At 34.2% G+C, this 18,654-nt stretch overlaps 1 protein-coding gene and 1 long non-coding RNA gene across 4 annotated transcripts; one reads left to right on the forward strand and one right to left on the reverse strand.

Annotated features, from left to right (window-relative positions):
• The first annotated feature begins 318 nt into the window (after positions 1 to 318).
• LOC132629126 (B3 domain-containing protein REM16-like) lies at positions 319 to 2,847 on the forward strand. Its single transcript, XM_060344859.1, is given in 4 exon segments — positions 319 to 1,014; positions 1,016 to 1,427; positions 1,558 to 1,724; positions 1,808 to 2,847. Coding segments are annotated over 4 exon segments (981 nt in total). The 5' UTR covers positions 319 to 942; the 3' UTR covers positions 2,138 to 2,847.
• Positions 2,848 to 3,063: 216 nt separating this feature from the next.
• On the reverse strand, positions 3,064 to 6,380 carry LOC132627931 (uncharacterized). 3 transcript variants are annotated; one of them, XR_009578006.1, is made up of 4 exons: positions 6,237 to 6,380; positions 5,466 to 5,525; positions 3,812 to 3,981; positions 3,064 to 3,478 (listed from the first exon to the last, which is right to left on the reverse strand). It is a non-coding gene; the product is annotated as an uncharacterized LOC132627931 (long non-coding RNA). The 3 variants fall into 3 exon arrangements; XR_009578007.1 differs by lacking the exon at positions 6,237 to 6,380 and adding an exon at positions 5,996 to 6,147; XR_009578005.1 differs by lacking the exon at positions 6,237 to 6,380 and adding an exon at positions 5,621 to 5,961.
• Between the last annotated feature and the right edge of the window lie 12,274 nt (positions 6,381 to 18,654).

Genomic DNA, 18,654 nt, shown 5'->3' on the forward strand with positions numbered 1-18,654 from the left:
TTTACTTTAATTTGTTTTTTTTTTAAGAAACCGACCAAATCGGTCGATTTTTTGGTCAAAACTCTGGTCAAACCTTTTACATAAACCGACCGAATAATCGATTGAGCTCAGTCGTTTTTTTTTTATTCCCGATTTTTGGTGCAAAAAAAAAAAAGATTGAGCTTAGTTAGCTTGATTTATCAAAAAATTGGGATCAAACCGAACGAGTCCTTCGATTTTTGGTTGTCGGGTTTTTCAGTTTGTGCCGCATTTTTTGGTAGTCACCGTCGCCGGTGGAGCTAGGTAGAGTTGAGGATCCGAACCCCCTTCGGCTACCCTCTATATATATGGTTAAAATTATTTATTATGTATATAGTAGATGTTGAACCCCCTTGTCTTCTTCATGTATTTACTTTTTCATATTTTTGAACCCTCTTAATGAAAATCCTGATTCCGCTACTGGTCACCGTTAAGTTAATTATGTTAGTTGGACCAAAGATGCTCCACTTTAGCAAATCTGAGGGACTAAAAATGCTCAATGTTAGATTTGAAGGATCAAAATAGAGCTACTCCCTTAGAGAATAACTTGTTCTTGCATCAATGACAAAAATAACTTTTTATGCTTATAGCCTAGAATGAGTCAGTTTATTAAAAGTCATTTGAGTTGTTGTAACAACAACAACAACATATCTAGTGTAATCCCACAAGGTGGGGTATGGGGGTTGTTGTAACAACAGTAATTTTTTTAATGTATAGTAATATGTGAGTTCTTTTCACTATGTCTAGTTCATAGTTATTTCCATTTTCAGAGAAAAGAATTTTCCAAGTACAAATATTGACTCTGCCATATGCTGCCACAAACTAGAAATTTTCTCTGCTTTGTCGTGCTCCTTTCGTTTATTTGGATTTTGTCGATCTTAGCTAGTGTTCTTGTTGTACATGAAACATGAATCGTAGCCAGGGATGATGAAATTGCAGGCCATTCCCCCAAAATTTGCCAACAATTTGAGAGAAAAGCTAGCAGGTTCCGTTAGTCTTAAAAGGTCCAAGTGGTGCAACATGGAATGTAGGACTGACTGCAAATGGAGATACACTATTCCTCAAACATGGGTGGAAAGAATTCATCGACGCCCATTCACTAGAGGAAGATGACTTGTTGATCTTTAAGTACAATGGAGACTCGCGGTTTGATGTTTTAATGTTTGATAAGCAGAGCTCGTGTGAGAAACAAGCTTCATATTTCGTCAAAAAATGTGATCACACTGATGTTGCAAGTCAAGGCAGGACAAAGAAGCCTGTAACAGAAAGTAACGATGCAACTGATGAATCTTCACATGATGTGTTTGAGGCCACTGCAACAACGAAACATAGTAAGCATGCATTGACTCCAACATCTAGTGCACGGGGTACTCGAGCTAATGTCAATTTGCGGTCTAGGGAAATCAAAAGTAAGCCTTCTTGACTTGAATCTCAATAACATATAATTCATAATTTTGCTTAATTATTTGACTTGAGAGGTGAAACTATTCATGGTTTAATGACTTTGACGGATTTTACATAACTTGATAACAATACAAGGTACAAGTAGTAGAACTGGTGGGTATACCCTGGAGTTGACAACTAACAGACGGGCTATAAATGACGAGGAGAAACAAAAAGCATTTGACTTGGCAACTGCAGCTGTAACACCAAACAGTTTTCTGGTGGTTATGCGTCCCTCTCATGTATATAAAGGGTTTTACAAGGTAAATAAATGTTATGCTCTATATTTATGCAGTCGTAGTTATACAAAAATTTGGCTGCTGAATCAATTGAAATGCTGCAGTAAATTCCATCCGAGTGGGCAAGGGTCCATCTGCCTCGCAGGAACCTAGATGTTATGCTTCGGATTAAGGAGAAGACGTGGCAGGCCAAATTCCAAAACACAGATTATGGTGGTGGACTAACTGGTGGTTGGAGAAGGTTTGTTCTCGAAAATTTCCTTGAAGAATTTGACGTGTGTGTGTTCAATCTTACCTGTGGAGAAGATGGAGCCACAATCTTGGATGTCAACATATTCCGAGTTGTGGAAGAGGTCACCCCACCATCTCGAGTAACACCAGCTTCCTCATCAAAAGTTAGGAAGCCAAACAAATTTGCAAGGAAGAAAGCCCAGTAGGAACTGCATGATGGATTTCTTTTTAGTGGGGGTTTTATGTTTAGCTGTTGAATAGGTTATGGAGATGGCTGGCCTGATGGTTGAACATGTCAAACTTTTTTATTCCTTCTCTCTTTTAAATATACTATTATCGCCTTATCGGCTGGGAAATCTTAAGCTGTTGTAGACCATAGTTTGATGTCTTCTGTGATACTGGATTTGTTGGATTACTTTTTAGTTCAGTTAGTTTCCTTGTTCAAATATGTCCTTGCTAAAATGTTTTGAATATGATGAATTTCACAAGGTGAAGCGTATCCAAAGGTTACATTAATGTTGCATGATGCAACCAGTAAGGTTTTGCTAATGGTATTATATCGACAGAAAAAGTGCTCAAACATGAGTCAGATAACCATTTGGCTGATCAAATGTAGTCTCCTTTGCTGTATCTCCAGGACCAATTTTTGCCTCAGTGTGCAGAATAGTAATAAACTCTTTACCTTCACCTCGTTTCACTGAATGAAAATACTTAACCTTTCATGTCACCAGTTTTTCATTTGTGTCACCCCATATTCGCGATTCAAATGTGCCATCAATGACAACTTTTAATTTTCCATTTTTTAGATAGCTGTTGTGTTCAGGCTATTTTGTGTGCACCTAGACTATTATATCATCGGGTACCTTATACCCCTATCGGCACATATATTGGGTAACTTTTGTCTACCAACTTAAAACAGATGAGAAGAAATCACCTTGCTATTCGATGCCAACTTTTAATCTAATACTCTCGAGCCCAGAGAACACACCACTTTGCTTGAAAATCAACTATCATTATCAAAAAACCAACCAAGTTAGATATCATAGCAAGAGGGCTTCCCAGTATGATTTATATGTGCCGTTTACATGCTCTTGGTTTGCTTTCTCTAAATAAAAGAATGTTAAAGCCATGATTCCACAAATATCATATATCGCCTCTTGGAATGAGCAGTAATCAGAAACTAAAAGCTACTATATCAACTATTACAGATTGCGATTAGCACGTACATCCACATGCACAAAACACCAGATACTAGGCCAATTAACAATATAATTATAGAAATCAATGATGGAAAAAGCTTTTTTTGGTCGCCTATGCCAAAATATCTTGGAAGATATATGGCCTTGACAGTTACATAAAGGTTACAGAAGCGGATAGATCGTACTCGTAGTACCTTATGTCATCTCATCTACTACAAGAAAATCCCTCAGTTAGACGGTCTCTGGGCATGCAACAAACTGCCAACTGATTAAAGCAATTGTCGATGAGGTGAATAGTTCGAAGCCTTCTACTTTTAGAAGGTGCCATCCCAAGCCACCCTCAGATAACTGAAAATACAACAGCAGCTTAGCACATCATGAATTAGCACATCATGATGTTGAATCCAGCACAAATTTTGGACAAAGGGAGTAGGAAGCACATGCAACTATGTTTGTTTGAACAGAAGAAATTTCTTCCGAGTCGGACACTTATCCTGAAGTATTCATCTCAAAATTAAAGCTGGACGCAATAAAGAAAATTTTGAGTATCTTCGTCTTTTCTGGTCAAATGAACCATTTCAAGTTACAACCAAAGAGATTTCAAAGCTTAATTCATGTAAAAGAGCTGGCTCATAAGATTTTCTTGCTTCGGCAGTAATAAGTTATGAGAAGACAACTGACCTAGTAATGGATGGAATTGTTGCCACAAGTCCAGCACATGCATATATAATAGGGATCAAAGTCTTGGGTTTGTTTTTCCGTAGCCACAACAGAGATCCTAGTGCTGCCAGTAAATATCCAGAAAACCTGAAATGACATCATGGAATAAAACAAAAGTAGCAAAGCCCAACCTGCAAACACAAAAAATAACTCTGATGGTGATGAAGAAGAATGTTGCAACTTAAATTATACTTTATCTTTTTTTGTTACTCATTCCGTTCCAATTTAAGTATCCTACTTTCTTTTTTGTCCTATCCCAAAAAGGGTGTCTCTTTCTATACTTAGTAAGTTGACAATTCAAACACCATATGTGGCAAGTTTATAACCACAAGATTGAAAGGACATTTTAGTACATTATACATTGAGATATAAACACTCAGTTTTCAGTAATACAACTTCTTTAATCAATTCCGAATGCAGCTGTGAATAAGATTTTATATGATACCATTGTACTTTACTTTAGGAAACTGGCACTTAATAAAATATTGGCACAAGAATAATTTTATCTACGATCAGAAGACAGGTCCGTACATCACGCAAAATTCCCATTTTCTCAGTTACATTCAGCTAACCAGTCCGGTTAAGTAGGTATATCAGAGCCAAATTTAAAACTGATAAAGGCATGTTAAATCAGGCAAAATTGAAGCATACTAAACCAAAGTCCAACTGCTTGAAATTTATGATTTTGAGAAATATTTCTGTGTGTCAACTGATGTTAAAGAAAAATAAAGTCCCGCAAAATCTATAAACCCAATTAAAGCTTTAAACAATTCCTACAAAAGTAAAAAGTGTTTTTTAGAATTACCGATTTGCAACTTCTTCTGAATACAGAACTAAAAGAACCATCCATAAATGGTCTTTGTTGATATAGTACTAAGGTTTGCACCAAAAGATAAGATGCTTTTGCTAAAAGATGAAAAACGATGCACGAGGAAGAAGAGAATTGATCATTTGATTCATCAATAACCAGGTTTCTATATAGTAAAGTAACTTTTTTTTCCTGTAGTGTACCTAAGTCAACTTTTTGGTTTTGGATGTCTCTGCTGTTTTTGGTTTTCAATGTGTTGAAGACACAGTGTTCAGATCCCATAGGTTTTGGAAACTCTGCTCCCAATTCCTCTTGTTTTGATCTATGAATTCAAAGAGTAAGATAGGCAATAATTAAATTCTATCATCTACCAAGGAATTAAGTCTATGTCCAGCCACTTTGGAAATATATTAAATGTCCGCAAAAACAAACTTTAGTTGCAATCAAGCAACCAAAAATAGGGGAAGAACTTTTAGTATATTATGCATGTTTGTCTTATCTCTCAAGTGCTTTGTTCTTACCTGTTCACAAATTATATTGGTGCCACCAAAAGGTGGTGTAAATTTCAATTATCAGAAGCTGGCTGAGAAGAAAAAACCAGTGTCGCGGGGCCACAGGAAATTATGTACTCCCTCCGTCCTAATTTAAGTGTCTAGTTTGATTTGGCACAATATATAAGGAATACATACATATGAATTATACAAAGCAGACATAAGAATAATGCCAGCAATCAAGATAACAGCTCTTATAGTGGTTCTGATTAAAATAGGAAAAGGAAACATCCATTAAGAGAGAACAAAAAATTACTTGATATGGATCAAAACTGTCGATTCCAGTCACATTAGGAAATGTAGCCAAACAAACAAGCTGCAACAAAAAAAAAAGATGGATTATTAGAATAAATAAGATGCACTGCAGGGTATAAAAAAAAATGAACCAGAGAGAAGAATTATCTGCAGAACCTCTCAAAAGCCCTTTCCTAAAGCTGTTATTTGGAGAGCTATTTCATTAACTAAAACATAAGTACTGAATAAAAATCACGACATCAATAAAAATCATGACATACTCCCTCCGTTCACTATTACTTGTCCACTATTCCAAAAATAAATTTTCAATTTTACTTGTCCACTTTCGCATGTCGAGGAAAAATAATTTACTTTTCCTGTTTTACCCCAAGCATTAATTACTCATTTTCCAAATTCACTAAGACTATACACTAATTAATATGAGTATCATGGTAAATTATGCACTTTATTTATTATTTCTTAAGGGGCGTGCAAAGTCCATACTGAACGAGTAAAAGTGAACGGAAGGAGTAGTTAATAATATGTATTCACCTTTATTAAAACCTGAGCTAATATACAATCTCATTCATAGGCCAAAAGCCTTTTTTCAAAAAATAGAAAATTGATAGATCATATATATATGAGAAATCAGTTCATTAAATTGCATAATAACACATACAAAAATAAGAACAAAAAAAAAATCAATCAGTAATAGCATCACAGTATAAACTAAGCACAAAATGTGTCTAAGGAGATCAAAACACGTGTTGAAGAATAAGAAAAAAAAACGTACAAAGCGGTAGCGGAGTAATAGACGGCGTGACGGCCGAACGTTAGGATTGCACAGTTAATACATACGCATATGCTGAGATGGGCTTTTTTACGTGCTATTAGGCCACTTACTACTTTAATATGGGCTCTGCACGTTTTAAGTGGCTTAAAGCACATATTTCCTAGATTGTAAGGCCATTTTATAGCCCATACGAATGACACTATTTGAAGGAGAGTCTTGACGTAACTAGTAAAGTTGTTGTTATCTGATCAGAAGGTCACGGGTTTAAGCCGTATAAACAGCCTCTTGCAGAAATACAGGGCTAATAGAGTCCCTTATGGCTGGTCCTTCCCCGAGGCATAGCGGAACTTAGTGTTGTCAATTTGTATTCAAAAAATAATCTAAAACAGAATCTGAAAAGAGAGGAAACAATCTAACGTGGAATCTGAAAAGAAACGAAAATAAATTCGAGCCCACTGAATTCACAGTGTTTCCTTAAGGAAATTATTCCCATCAAGTACCCGAGGTTATGGAATATATCCTCCCAGGATAGAACGAATTAACTTACCAGCGTAGCGGAACATCAAACCCTGGTGAACGACGAACCACTCGAAAGTTGTAAATCACACTAGAATTTTTATTGTGCAAGAAGAAAGAAGAAGACAATCAAAATTTTCGTAAAAAAAAAAAAAATCTGAAGGGATGACTAGATATTTATAGCCAACAACAGGTGTCTATTAAGGAAATAGGTGTGTCTTTTCTGAAAAGGCATGTGCCTTTTCAGCAAAAAGTTGTCTTTTCCGAAAAAGGCCATTGAGATAAAACTTTCATTTCCCATTCACACCAAAGACATAACAATCCCCCACATGAATGGGGAATGACTCTATGATATAAAAATGCACGGACAAATGTGTGATTTACAAGTAAAGATTAATTGCATATGGATAAGTACGTTTTCCTTTGAACTTTCCGTAGTGAACATATGTCGGATATACTCGGTCAATCGGTAGATTTGTTATCTTTGAACCGTCGAGCTTTGGTGTATACCTAGATAATCATATGTCACACAATTAACCCTTAACCGTCTATGGTTCTCACGGTTGTGTTCGTTTCAGTCATGAACACCGCCTGGTTTCATGAGTGCATAGAAAATGAGCCTTTACTATCATTCTCATTGAAGCGGCTTACACTTCACACTCACATAGGTGATTTCTAAATGTGTAATCCTATAGATACACTATCTGGTCATATCTTTCCAAACTTAGAAACCATTAAAAAGCTTAAGCTTTATTAACTCGTTAAAAAGCCTTACTACTTTATCCTTGTTTCTGAACATTGTCTTCATCATGAGAATAGGCTGAGTTATTTGACAATGTCAAACCGTCATTCATAACTTTGTTTGATCTCTTTGAACCTAGCTCTTGGGATCTCCAGTCTACTAGGTAGAGTTACTGCCATGATGACTTGTCCAAGGCCTTAAACCCATTCCCCTCGATGATCTTTCAACCGCCTCTCTAGTTAGGCCTTTTGTAAGTGGATCTGACACGTTATCTTTTGACTTTACATAGTCAATTGTGATAACTCCACTAGAGAGTAGTTGTCGAACAATATTATGTCTCTGTCATAAGTGAGATTTTCTGTTATACATCATGCTCTCTGTCCTTCCTATTATCGTTTGGCTATCGCATTGTATGCATATTGGTGCCAATGGTTTGGGCCAGAATGGAATATCTTCTAAGAAATTTCAGAGTCATTCAACTTCTTCACCGATCATGTCTAAAGCTATGAACTTAGACTACATTGTGGAGTGGGCGATACAAGTTTGTTCAGACGATTTCCAAGACACTGCTCCTCCACCAATGGTAATAACATATCCACTTATGGATTTTATTTCGGTTGACCCGATGATCCAATTTTTATTATAATGCGAAACAAAGCTTATACAATATGATATATTGCAGACTACTTACTACACTTAAAGTGACATGATGATACTCGTGGATGGTTGACATTAGTTGTGGCCACAACCTTGTAAAAATATATATATTTCTCAACCATTCCACTTCTTGTAAGTCTACTTCTTCAAATATCCAACTGCTAGCACATTCACCGATGTGAAAATCGCTATTGTCGATTTTTATCATTATCATCAATTGGTTCTTCGATTTATAAACCAATGAATTTATATATTAAGTGAACCGTCTTGTCTTTTCAAAGAATTATCTTTCAACAGACACATTTTATCATGAAAAGTCACAACTTTCAAATGACATCCATTCACGAAATTAATGAACATGACCAATAATAAAAGACATATGATCAGCCTCATCAAATTAGTAGTTCTATCAACTAGTCCTTACCAAGACAGAATGAGTTATGTGAATATTTCACTAACTACCACATCAATACCACCAAGGGCATATCATGTCAATACCACCAAGGACATATATCGTGGGGTTGACATAATAGAATAATGTCAATAAGTCAAAATTTTCTGATTCTATCAAACTTTTCTGATTTGTGAACCAAAAGTCAATATCCTTTACTATTGGTGGCATATCCTACGAAAACGCAATCAATAGTTTTCGGTCCTATTTTTTACCCTATTAGCTTTAGGAACTTGCACTTTAACCAAACACCCCCACACTTTGAAGTAATTCAAGTTGGGCTTTCTTCTTTTCCATTTTTCATATGGAATAAATTGTGTTTTTCTATAGGCACTCGATTGAGTATTCTGGTAGTCATAAGGATAGCTTCCCCCACAAGTTTGAGGTAAACCAGAACTTGTTTATAAGGCATTTACCATCGATGTTAAATCATTCCTTCACTGTGCAACATCATCATTAAACAGGTATGCACTTAGTTTTCGTGAATCAGTACTAGTACATACTAGTCATCCATTAGTAAAAGGAGAACTAAAGAAATCAGCTCCTGCTCCTTGCATCATAACCACTTTATCAGCACTTAAATTATCAATAAAAAATTGATGGCCTGAATCTCTTTGAGACTGTTAGGGAAATAGGAAACGGGACTGATGAAGAAGGCTTTGCCATGAACATAGATGACATGAGCATATTTAATGTCAAGCAATTAATATGATTCTCTTCATATATATTCTTAACCACTGAGTTTTGTAATCAGGAGGACAATCACAAGGAGTTATAGAAAAAACGTGTCCGTTCACACTTTAAAACTCCAATTAGAATTTTCCTTTAATTTTCATTTCTATCAGTCATTCGTACACAGAATGCAATGAACATCCTTACGATCATAATCTTTCTTTTCTCTTAACCAGAGAATAAAACGGTGAAGTTTTATATCTTCAAACCTAATACTTTCTGGCACAACCAAATTTAATAATTCGATGAAGTTTTATATCTTCAAACCGAATGCAGAAACTTATATATACTCAATGAAGTTTTTATATCTTCAAATCAAGTAATCAAATAAGTAGAAAGTTACGAAAACTTTAATCTCAAAACTAGAGTAGGAAATCCGAAGATTTCAGTTTCCAAAAAAGTAACTTTTTATTCTTGACGGAAAAAAAATCGTTTTATCTCAGGAAATAGTACTTTTTTTCCCCTTCAAAACAATGAGAACCAACGAAGATTTTATTTCTTCAAACCAACACAATTTACTAACTTCGGCAAATTTTTTATATTCTTTAAACTAAATTTACTAACTCGATAAAGTTTTTATATTCTTTAAACCGAGTAGTAACTTGGAGTAGAAAATCACAAAGATTTTAATTTTCAAACAGTGGAGTAGAAAACCATAAAATTTTTAGTCTGCAAAAAGAGTACTTTTTTTTTTCATCAGAAAAGAGTGATTTTCTTTTGTAAGTAGATTATAAAGAAAAACGCTTTAACCGTTGGGTTCCATACTTTCTGAAAATTATAACTGATAGATCTCAAGGAATGAAATTTCAAGTTATGTTGCTGAGACAAATTTTCGACACCTTGCCATGTAATACTACCACTTTTTGAATTCTCAGCCTGTCATAACAGGTTGGATATAGAAATTATCCAATACACTTGGCTATCATATCATCATTCCTGATGGTTCTGCCAAAAGAATATACTTTGAGATCATTAAATAATAAACGTCTACCCTACTATTTATAAAACTAAATTTCATAAATCATAAAATGGTAGAAAATAAAAAGACGAGTAAAGAAAATAAAATCCGAATTTATGTCGTTTCAAGATCTTCAACCAGTGGCCAGAATAAAGCAATTGATCCTGAAAAGTCGTGTCATTTGACTTATTCAATGACAACTCCTCGTAGTCACTGTATTGTAGATCTCTTCCGATGCTTTCTAATCCATGTCATGATGCCATCTTTATCAAGTATTGGCCATAAATTTGTCCCTTTTTCAATTTTTACACAATACGTATCAAAATACTACGCTACTGTTTTGGCATCATTGAAAGCCAAGCAAGATTATAAAAAAAAAAAAAAAAAAAATTAAAGATCAGTTCTTAAGGAACTTTGCCTCCAAGGTGCACATGGAGTGCTTCTCACCATTTCTTGACCAGCAACTTCCAGTATTTCTTTCTATCATCATAGTCATCACTCATCAGAAAGATTGTATTTGACACTAATTACTTGGTCTGAGAAAAAGATGCCACAAAATCTTTTCAACCAGACTTTGTGCAATGACCATTTTTGATTGGTCTACCCCTTAATTTTTCCTTATAAACCAGAGAGGACAAAGATAGGTACGGCAACCATGTCATGATGTTTTTCTTTGACGCGAAATAACAAATTTCTAATAAGCATATCCAATATGTTGTACCTAAACTTATTTAAAATACATATCATGATCATTACAAGTGAATCATCTATCCTATATTTCACATAAATCACGCAAAGGGTGGAAATATATAACCAAAAAGTAAATAGAGTTAAAGAGAATATAACCCGATTTTGTCACTTCTTCTTGATCCATTACTTTGATGAAGTGGCCATATTTGTAGTCAAAATTATTTCTCATTGAAAAAATCTTATGCTTTACCAAAAGGTGAATCCCTTTTGTTTTGCACCTTTAATTTTCACATTATTATGAATAGGTGTGTGTTTCTTTTTTTCTTTTTTTTTTCTTTTTTCCCCCGTGTCTTGGTCATATGTGGCAAGTGATCACACACCCACTGATACGAAAAGAATTTCACTTTGTTGTAATTCAAAAATCCCTTGGATTCAACTGGAAACCAGACGTCCGAACAGATTACTAATTACGAAGACCATCATTGTTCATACGCTCATCACTTTTGATCCAAATATTCCCTCGTTACTTGAAGTTGATAACGCAGATTTGCCCAAGACCGTGTCGCTTCTTGGTTTCTCTTTCTCGTTTGGTCTCCACCAAACAAAGGTTACGAAGAACACAAAAATAAATAGTAATTTCCTTAAGATTGTTGTCAATTTGTATTAAAAAAATAATCTAAAATAGAATCTGAAAAGAGAGGAAACAATCTAACGTGGAATCTGAAAAGAGACAAAAAAAAAGTTCGAGCCCACCGAATTCACAATGTTTCCTTAAGGAAATTATTCCCCTCAAGTACCCGAGGTTATAGAATATATCCTCCCAGGATAGAACGAATTAACTCACCAGCGTAGCGGTACCTCAAACCCCGATGAACGGCGAACCACTCGAAGGCTGTAAATCACACTAGAATTTTTATTGTGCAAGAAGAAGAAGAAGACAATCAGAATTTTCGTAAGGCACGAAGCTCAAAGGTGAAGGAGATGCTACACTATTGATGGATTTTGAACTGTCTACCTTAACCGTGGAAGGCACGAAGCTCACCAAGTAAACTAACTCTCGACACAAAACAAAATGCGTTCAAAGAATATTTCTAGTGAAGTTACAATCTAACTTGTGTCACAACTTCGAACCCTAATTGTGACAAAGCTACAACTGCCCTATTGAATGGACAAAATGTCACCATCAAATTACATTTTTTTGCACGGATTGCCCTTCTTTTGGGGTGGTCTTTAAATTTTGCCCCTCATATTTGTGGTCTTTAAATTTTGCCCTTCGCTTGGATACCTGAGGTTCTGGGTTCGAACCCCCGCTCAGGCATAAAATAAAATAAAAAATTCGCAAGGCAGGCCTGAGGAGAGTGTATGCCGGATCCGGCATAAAGTCCTTAAGGAAAAACTAAAGTTATGTCGGAGGGGGCATAACTTTTCCTCAAGGCATAGTTTAGTTATGCCTTATGGGGCAAAACTTTTCCTTTAAGGAACTATGCCTTATGGGGCAGACTTTTAATTAAGGCATAACCAAAAGTATGCCCCATAAGGCAGAACTTTTTCTTAAGGTATAGACTTTGCCTTATAAGGCAAACTTTTAGTTATGCCTTAAGGAAAAATTCCGCCTTATGTGGCATACTATAAAAGTTTGCTCATTAAAAGTATGCCCCCACTGGCATAAACTTGTGAAGGAATTACCAAAGTTATGCCGGACCCGACATACTTATGCCAAGTCTGCCCATAAGGCATAAGTATGCCGGTTCCGGCATAAGTTTGGTAATTCCTTAACAAGTTTATGTCGGTGGGGGCATACTTTTAATGGGCAAACTTTTATGCCGGACCCGGCATAAACTTGTGAAGGAATTACCAAAGTTATGCCGGACCCGGCATACTTATGCCAAGTCTTCCCATAAGGCATAAGTATGCCGGGGTCCGGCATAACTTTGGTAATTCCTTCACAAGTGTATGCCGATGGGGGCATAGCGAAATTTAAACTCTGCCTTGCGATTTTTTTTTAAATTTTGACTGTGTGGGAGTTCGAACCTGGAACCCATGGGGTTTAGCCGAAAGGCAAAATTTAAAGATTTCAAATATGAGGGGCAAAATTTAAAGACCACCCCAAAAGAAGGGCAATTTGCGAATTGCCCATCAAATTAAACTGTAATTTGCAAAAATGGGCTGACAGAATAGATGGAATTGGAATTTGGCAGGCCTTTGTAGCTTTTGTTGGTTGTATTGGTTAGCTGTAGTGGGCCGGCGGGTATCCGCCGTGGATGGGGCACAGACATTTAAATCTTCTGGCTTTGGATTAATTGCAACAACATATAAATCTATCAAATAAAGTATATTTGACAATTTGTTTAAAAAGGGCATATGGTTTCTCTCTCTCTCTCTTTTTTTTTTTAATCACATAGTAATATTTTTCAGTGAATAATGCAACATTGCATGCTGACAAAACATTAACATCCAGCAATTCGCCGAAAAAAGAAGTAAAAAGGAACATCATTCCCTACATAAAGTGCCAAACATTTAATTCTCACACGCAGTAATAAATTGAAAGAAAAAATGGAGATGAGGAGTCAAAATTGATCTTGATTGTACCTCGTGTGAATTAAATACTGTTATGATTGCCGTTCTATTATTGTCAAATTATTTGTCTGGCATACTTAACGTTTTAATGTCTTCTCTAGGAACTATATAAAACACACACTACTTATTGTCTCAGTTCAATCACATCTTTAAACAAAATCCTTATCTACTCATCTTATTTGGTTAGACATTAAATGCAACATTTGCAGGTCGATATGTGAATGTTGATGTCTTTGGAGGAAAATCTAACTCCCCAAGAATCACACACCAAAATTACTTCCTTCGGTTCATGCTATGTCTTAAGGTTTTGGTACATCCCTTTAAAGTATACATCTAATTGCTATATATATTTGACCAAATTATAATCCTTATTTGTCTTTAAACATCTCTTTTATTTAAAACTCCATGAATAAACAGCACTCTTGACAACCAAATTTGGAAAGTTGACTTCTAGCCTGTTTGGCAAACTTCTGGGAAGGCAGAAGTGCTTTTTATTGAAGAAAAAAACTGTTCATTTTATAGAGATGAGGTGTTTGGCCAAGTTGTTAGAAAAAAAAAGTGCTAAAAGAAACAGTGTTTCTGAAAGCACTCTTAAAAACTTAATCAAGCATAAATTGTTGACCTAATATTAGCAAAAATATTTTTCAAATTGATTAGTCAAACATACATTATTTTTAGAGAAAAATAGTTTTTTGAAAAAAACTTTTCAAAATAAAAAAATTTAAAAATATGACCAAACAGACCATATACAAAAAGAACATTTTATGATAACCAAATACTCCTATGACCTAAATGTTCATATAGTTAAAAAAAACAAAGGATATTATCAGAGGGAATAAGGTGAGAGTAGAATCCTGAGGCAGACAGATCAGAGAGCATGTCATTTTGATGTAGATATGGTTCCAAAAGTTCGCCGGCAGAGAAGAAGGTAATCCAAATTAAAGGATGAAAGGAACCAATTGCCCAAGATAATATATTAAAACATATAGATCGTGGATAATATAATAAGGAAGTTCAAAATCGGTTTAATTAAGAAATCAGATGGATCTCGTGTCTAACTCAATCTCAAAAACTAACTCATGAAGTTATGAGATTGTCCAAGACTATATAAGATAATGATCAAAAGGCATCATGTAACGCAAGAAAAACAATGATTCAATAATTAAATTACATATACGGGTAATATAAATATTTTTTGCGATATTAGTGTAGGTTAACATATTTTTGCAGGTTATTTTATCTTATTTCTTAAGTTGTCAGCTTATATACTTGCAATAAACGAGTAAATAATAACATCATATTGTGAGGGGAAAAACAGGTACAGTGACGGTAATAAACAGAATTATCTCAAATTTTTTGTCTGCGTAGTAATTTTCTGTACACACTCAAGTTCCATTTCAATGGGGTCCAACAATCCAGAGACTTATTACTGTCATTTTCCCTGGTCTACAGGTAAATTCATAAGTACTTCCAGTTTTCATCAGTACCAACTTGAATGTGTAAAAAGAGGCCCTACTACTATGCACTATTGTTATGTAACAAATAGTAGGATTTTGTAGTTGCATCTCGATTTGGAGTCCGATATATATATATATATATATATATATATATATATATATATATGGATTGATGGAGCAACAGCGTAAATAATTAATTTCAAGTAATATATGAGAAGGCAGTAGTAGCTATATTGCTATAAAGTGTGACCCATATGTTCATAAATTCGCCCTGAATTCACAGCCATTTTATTGTATTCCACAAATGATTAAACTTATATATCCACTGATAATGTAAACAACTTTACATTATCAACATAAGTTAATTCTTTTCTATTTCTGAATAACTAGTTTCACTTTTCATCATGAATAGTTAACAGTGTGAGGTCGTTTTTGTAATGATTTAATTGTTAAAGATTTTTTTACACCGCGTGTATAAGCAAAACTCTTGTGCAAAAAGATAGTTTTGCTCTTGGAGGAGCTTTAGAATAAAGAGTTCAGAAAGCAAAGGCGGATGCAGCCAGTAAATTATGGGTTCAACTGAACTCAAAAAATAGTTTTAGCACGGAGTATAAGTATATATGTAAGGAATTACTAAATTATAACAATTACTACATTTTGAATTTATAATTTTTAAAGTAAAATAGATTCAGTAATAAATATTTAAAAATTGAACCTATCAAATTAAAATTTTAAATTCGTCTCTATTCGAAGAGCTGGAATATAGCTACAATGTCTAGTGGTTGAGTACAACTACTCAAAGTATGTACAGTATGTACTCAGGGGCGGAGCCAAGTGTAGTTGAGGGGCGGCAGAAAATTACAGTGTATATTGAAGATTAAAATTATTTTTTTATGTATATATGGTAGGTGTTGAACCCCCTTAACTTCTTGTATATTTACCTCTTTATATTTTTAAACCCCCTTACTGAAAATCCTGGCTCCGCCACTGTTAATGTACTAGGGGATCGGAATAATGCACATATGTTGCTACCAAAATGTCTCTTATTGAAAGCAATGAACTACCCTATTTTTAGCTTCTCAATTATTGAACCTTTTTTATGTTTGTTTGTACCCTTTTTGACTGTCTTTTCTTTCTCATCTCTTGTACTCCCCATACCATTCCACAATATTCAAAACAATAGTAAAAAAAATTAGAAATCAAATATTTAGCAGTACTTTTGGACTAGTTGCCTCAGGTACACTAGAAATGTAAAGACAAAAACGAAATGGACCGTTTGTTTTGAAACAGCAAATTAATCAAATGATATATATCTTTGGTTTTTTATATTTGAAATAATTGCGCTTTTGGTCCAACGGTTATTGATAAAATTTGGTTTTGATCCATGTAGTATTGGTTAAGCAATATAACATTTGATTAACTAAATTTTATGTTTTCGATCTTTTTTCAAAGCAAATATGTGATATTCAGCTATTTTAAGATTATATTACCTTAAAATATGAAGAAACAATAAAACAATAAAATAACATAACATAAATAATTGAAGATTTTATCACTTAATAATTCGTTATATTAGTAATGACTTATAATTAGAGGGATCAAAAGTATTCATGATTTGTTAAGTTCCTCGTACAACAAAAAAAAGGTTAATGATGACCAAAATCAAAGTTTATCGATATTTGAGGGAGTAAAGGCGCTAACTTCTCTTTATATTTTAATGGTTAATTTTTTTATTTTTTTTATTTTTTTTAAGGTGGCAATGTCGTGGCTCATGGCACACGTCAGTCGAAACGGCGTTGATTCCGCTGATTCCTTTCTTTCTTTTTTGTCTTCTAATTTTGTACTCTAAGGGGATTTGGGAAGAAATAGTACTATATAATTATATGGTGATTCTATTCAAACTTCGAAGCAAACATATCTCTACTAGCTTTCTCTGTCTGTAATATAGTATTCTACGTACCCCCTTTACGAATAACTATGGAAGAACTATTATTCTTCTCAATTATTTTAAGTTGATGTGTTCAAGTAGCACTATAGTTTAACTTGTTAACGACAAAAAGATGAGTATAAACGTAGAATATAGCGCTAGTTAATTAGTAGTATGAATTATGGAGTATCTACGAATCTAATACTTGATGAATGATGAGTCATGTGCTTAATGCTTGACCGTCCATGTCGTTTAACTTGCGAAGAATCGACAATTCAATTAATTAATTAATTAAGTTTCCGTTTATGCATTTAGGATTTCATATTGAGTTATTGGATTTCATATCAAGTTATTCTTTACTTAGGTCTATGGAATAAAGAACATGCTTAAGAGATCTGAAACCCTTTTGTAGCTCTTGGAGGTCACTTTGCTATACTCTTACTTTAAGTAACGTTCATCGGATGGCATCTTAAAATTCTGTAATTTTTATATGATCTCCGTCTTAAATTTGCATGTGGTATAAGACCATTTTTATTTAAATGTGGATGAATTTTTGCCTCGTACAGGTCGAAGACCGAGCAGAAATATTTTTTGAAACACAGAGCAAATTGTACAATTACATATTCTTTTAACGTGTAGAAAAAAACTAAAGGAGAACCCTATCGTAATAACCCAACGAAAATGTGAAGTAAGAAAACCTAGCTTTAAATTATGGCCAATTATTTTGAAATTTTAGAACGCAAAGAAAAAATTTATGCTTACAACTACAAGACATTTTATCAGATCCAGTAATTAAAGTCAGAACAAACTGTCCCTCAAAAAGAGAGAAAAGAAAAGTTAGAGAAGCATTAATTTAAATTAATTACACATAAAATGAAAAATTACAAGGGAAAGAGGGGTTAGGTGTGTGATGTAATGAGACAAAGGTAAGGAATATGGAATATTAGCTTAAAGCAATTTAAAAGTTTTAAAAGCGAGCCAGCTAAAGAGAGAGATTGCGTGTTGACCAGAGGGAGTATAATACTAGCGGATTTAATTATATGAATAATAATTCCAACTATGAACCAAAAAAAATAAAATTAGTTGTTGTTATTATAGCTAGTATTAATATTCCAATCCGTAGTCCAACACACAGGATCGGGAGAGAAAGAGACAGATAGAAAGGAGCTCGGTCGATCAAGAAGAATATTAATGGGCAGAGATAGAGTTATAGAATAAGGTTGAAAATTCTCATTTCCCGGAGAATCTAGAGCGCATCAGGCGCTGACCCTGCTTTTCCTATTCTATTAAACAAATCAACCTTTTTCTAATCTTCCTAACCCACTCGCGCAACACCCCACCCCACCCCTTCTCCCAAACACCCCCACGCAACACACACACACACACATATATATATATATATATATATATATATATATATATATATATATATATATATATATATATATATATATATATATATATATATATATTATTCAATTTCTTCAGCTAAAATAACTAAAGATGTACATAATTTAGTCCGAACACTGTCATCATAACAAAAAATATTAGAGAAATTTCTCATCAAAGTTTAAATTTGATTAGTTAAGTGAATTTGAATTTTAAGGCGTTTGGATGTGAAAATGTTGGAAAAATTGAAAGAATGGTCAAAAACACTTGTTTGGCTAAAAAAATTCATAGATTTTTCAGACTTTTTTCGGTGGAAAAGTAC

This window comes from Lycium barbarum, chromosome 2 (genome assembly GCF_019175385.1).
Source record: "Lycium barbarum isolate Lr01 chromosome 2, ASM1917538v2, whole genome shotgun sequence".
NCBI lineage: Eukaryota > Viridiplantae > Streptophyta > Magnoliopsida > Solanales > Solanaceae > Lycium > Lycium barbarum.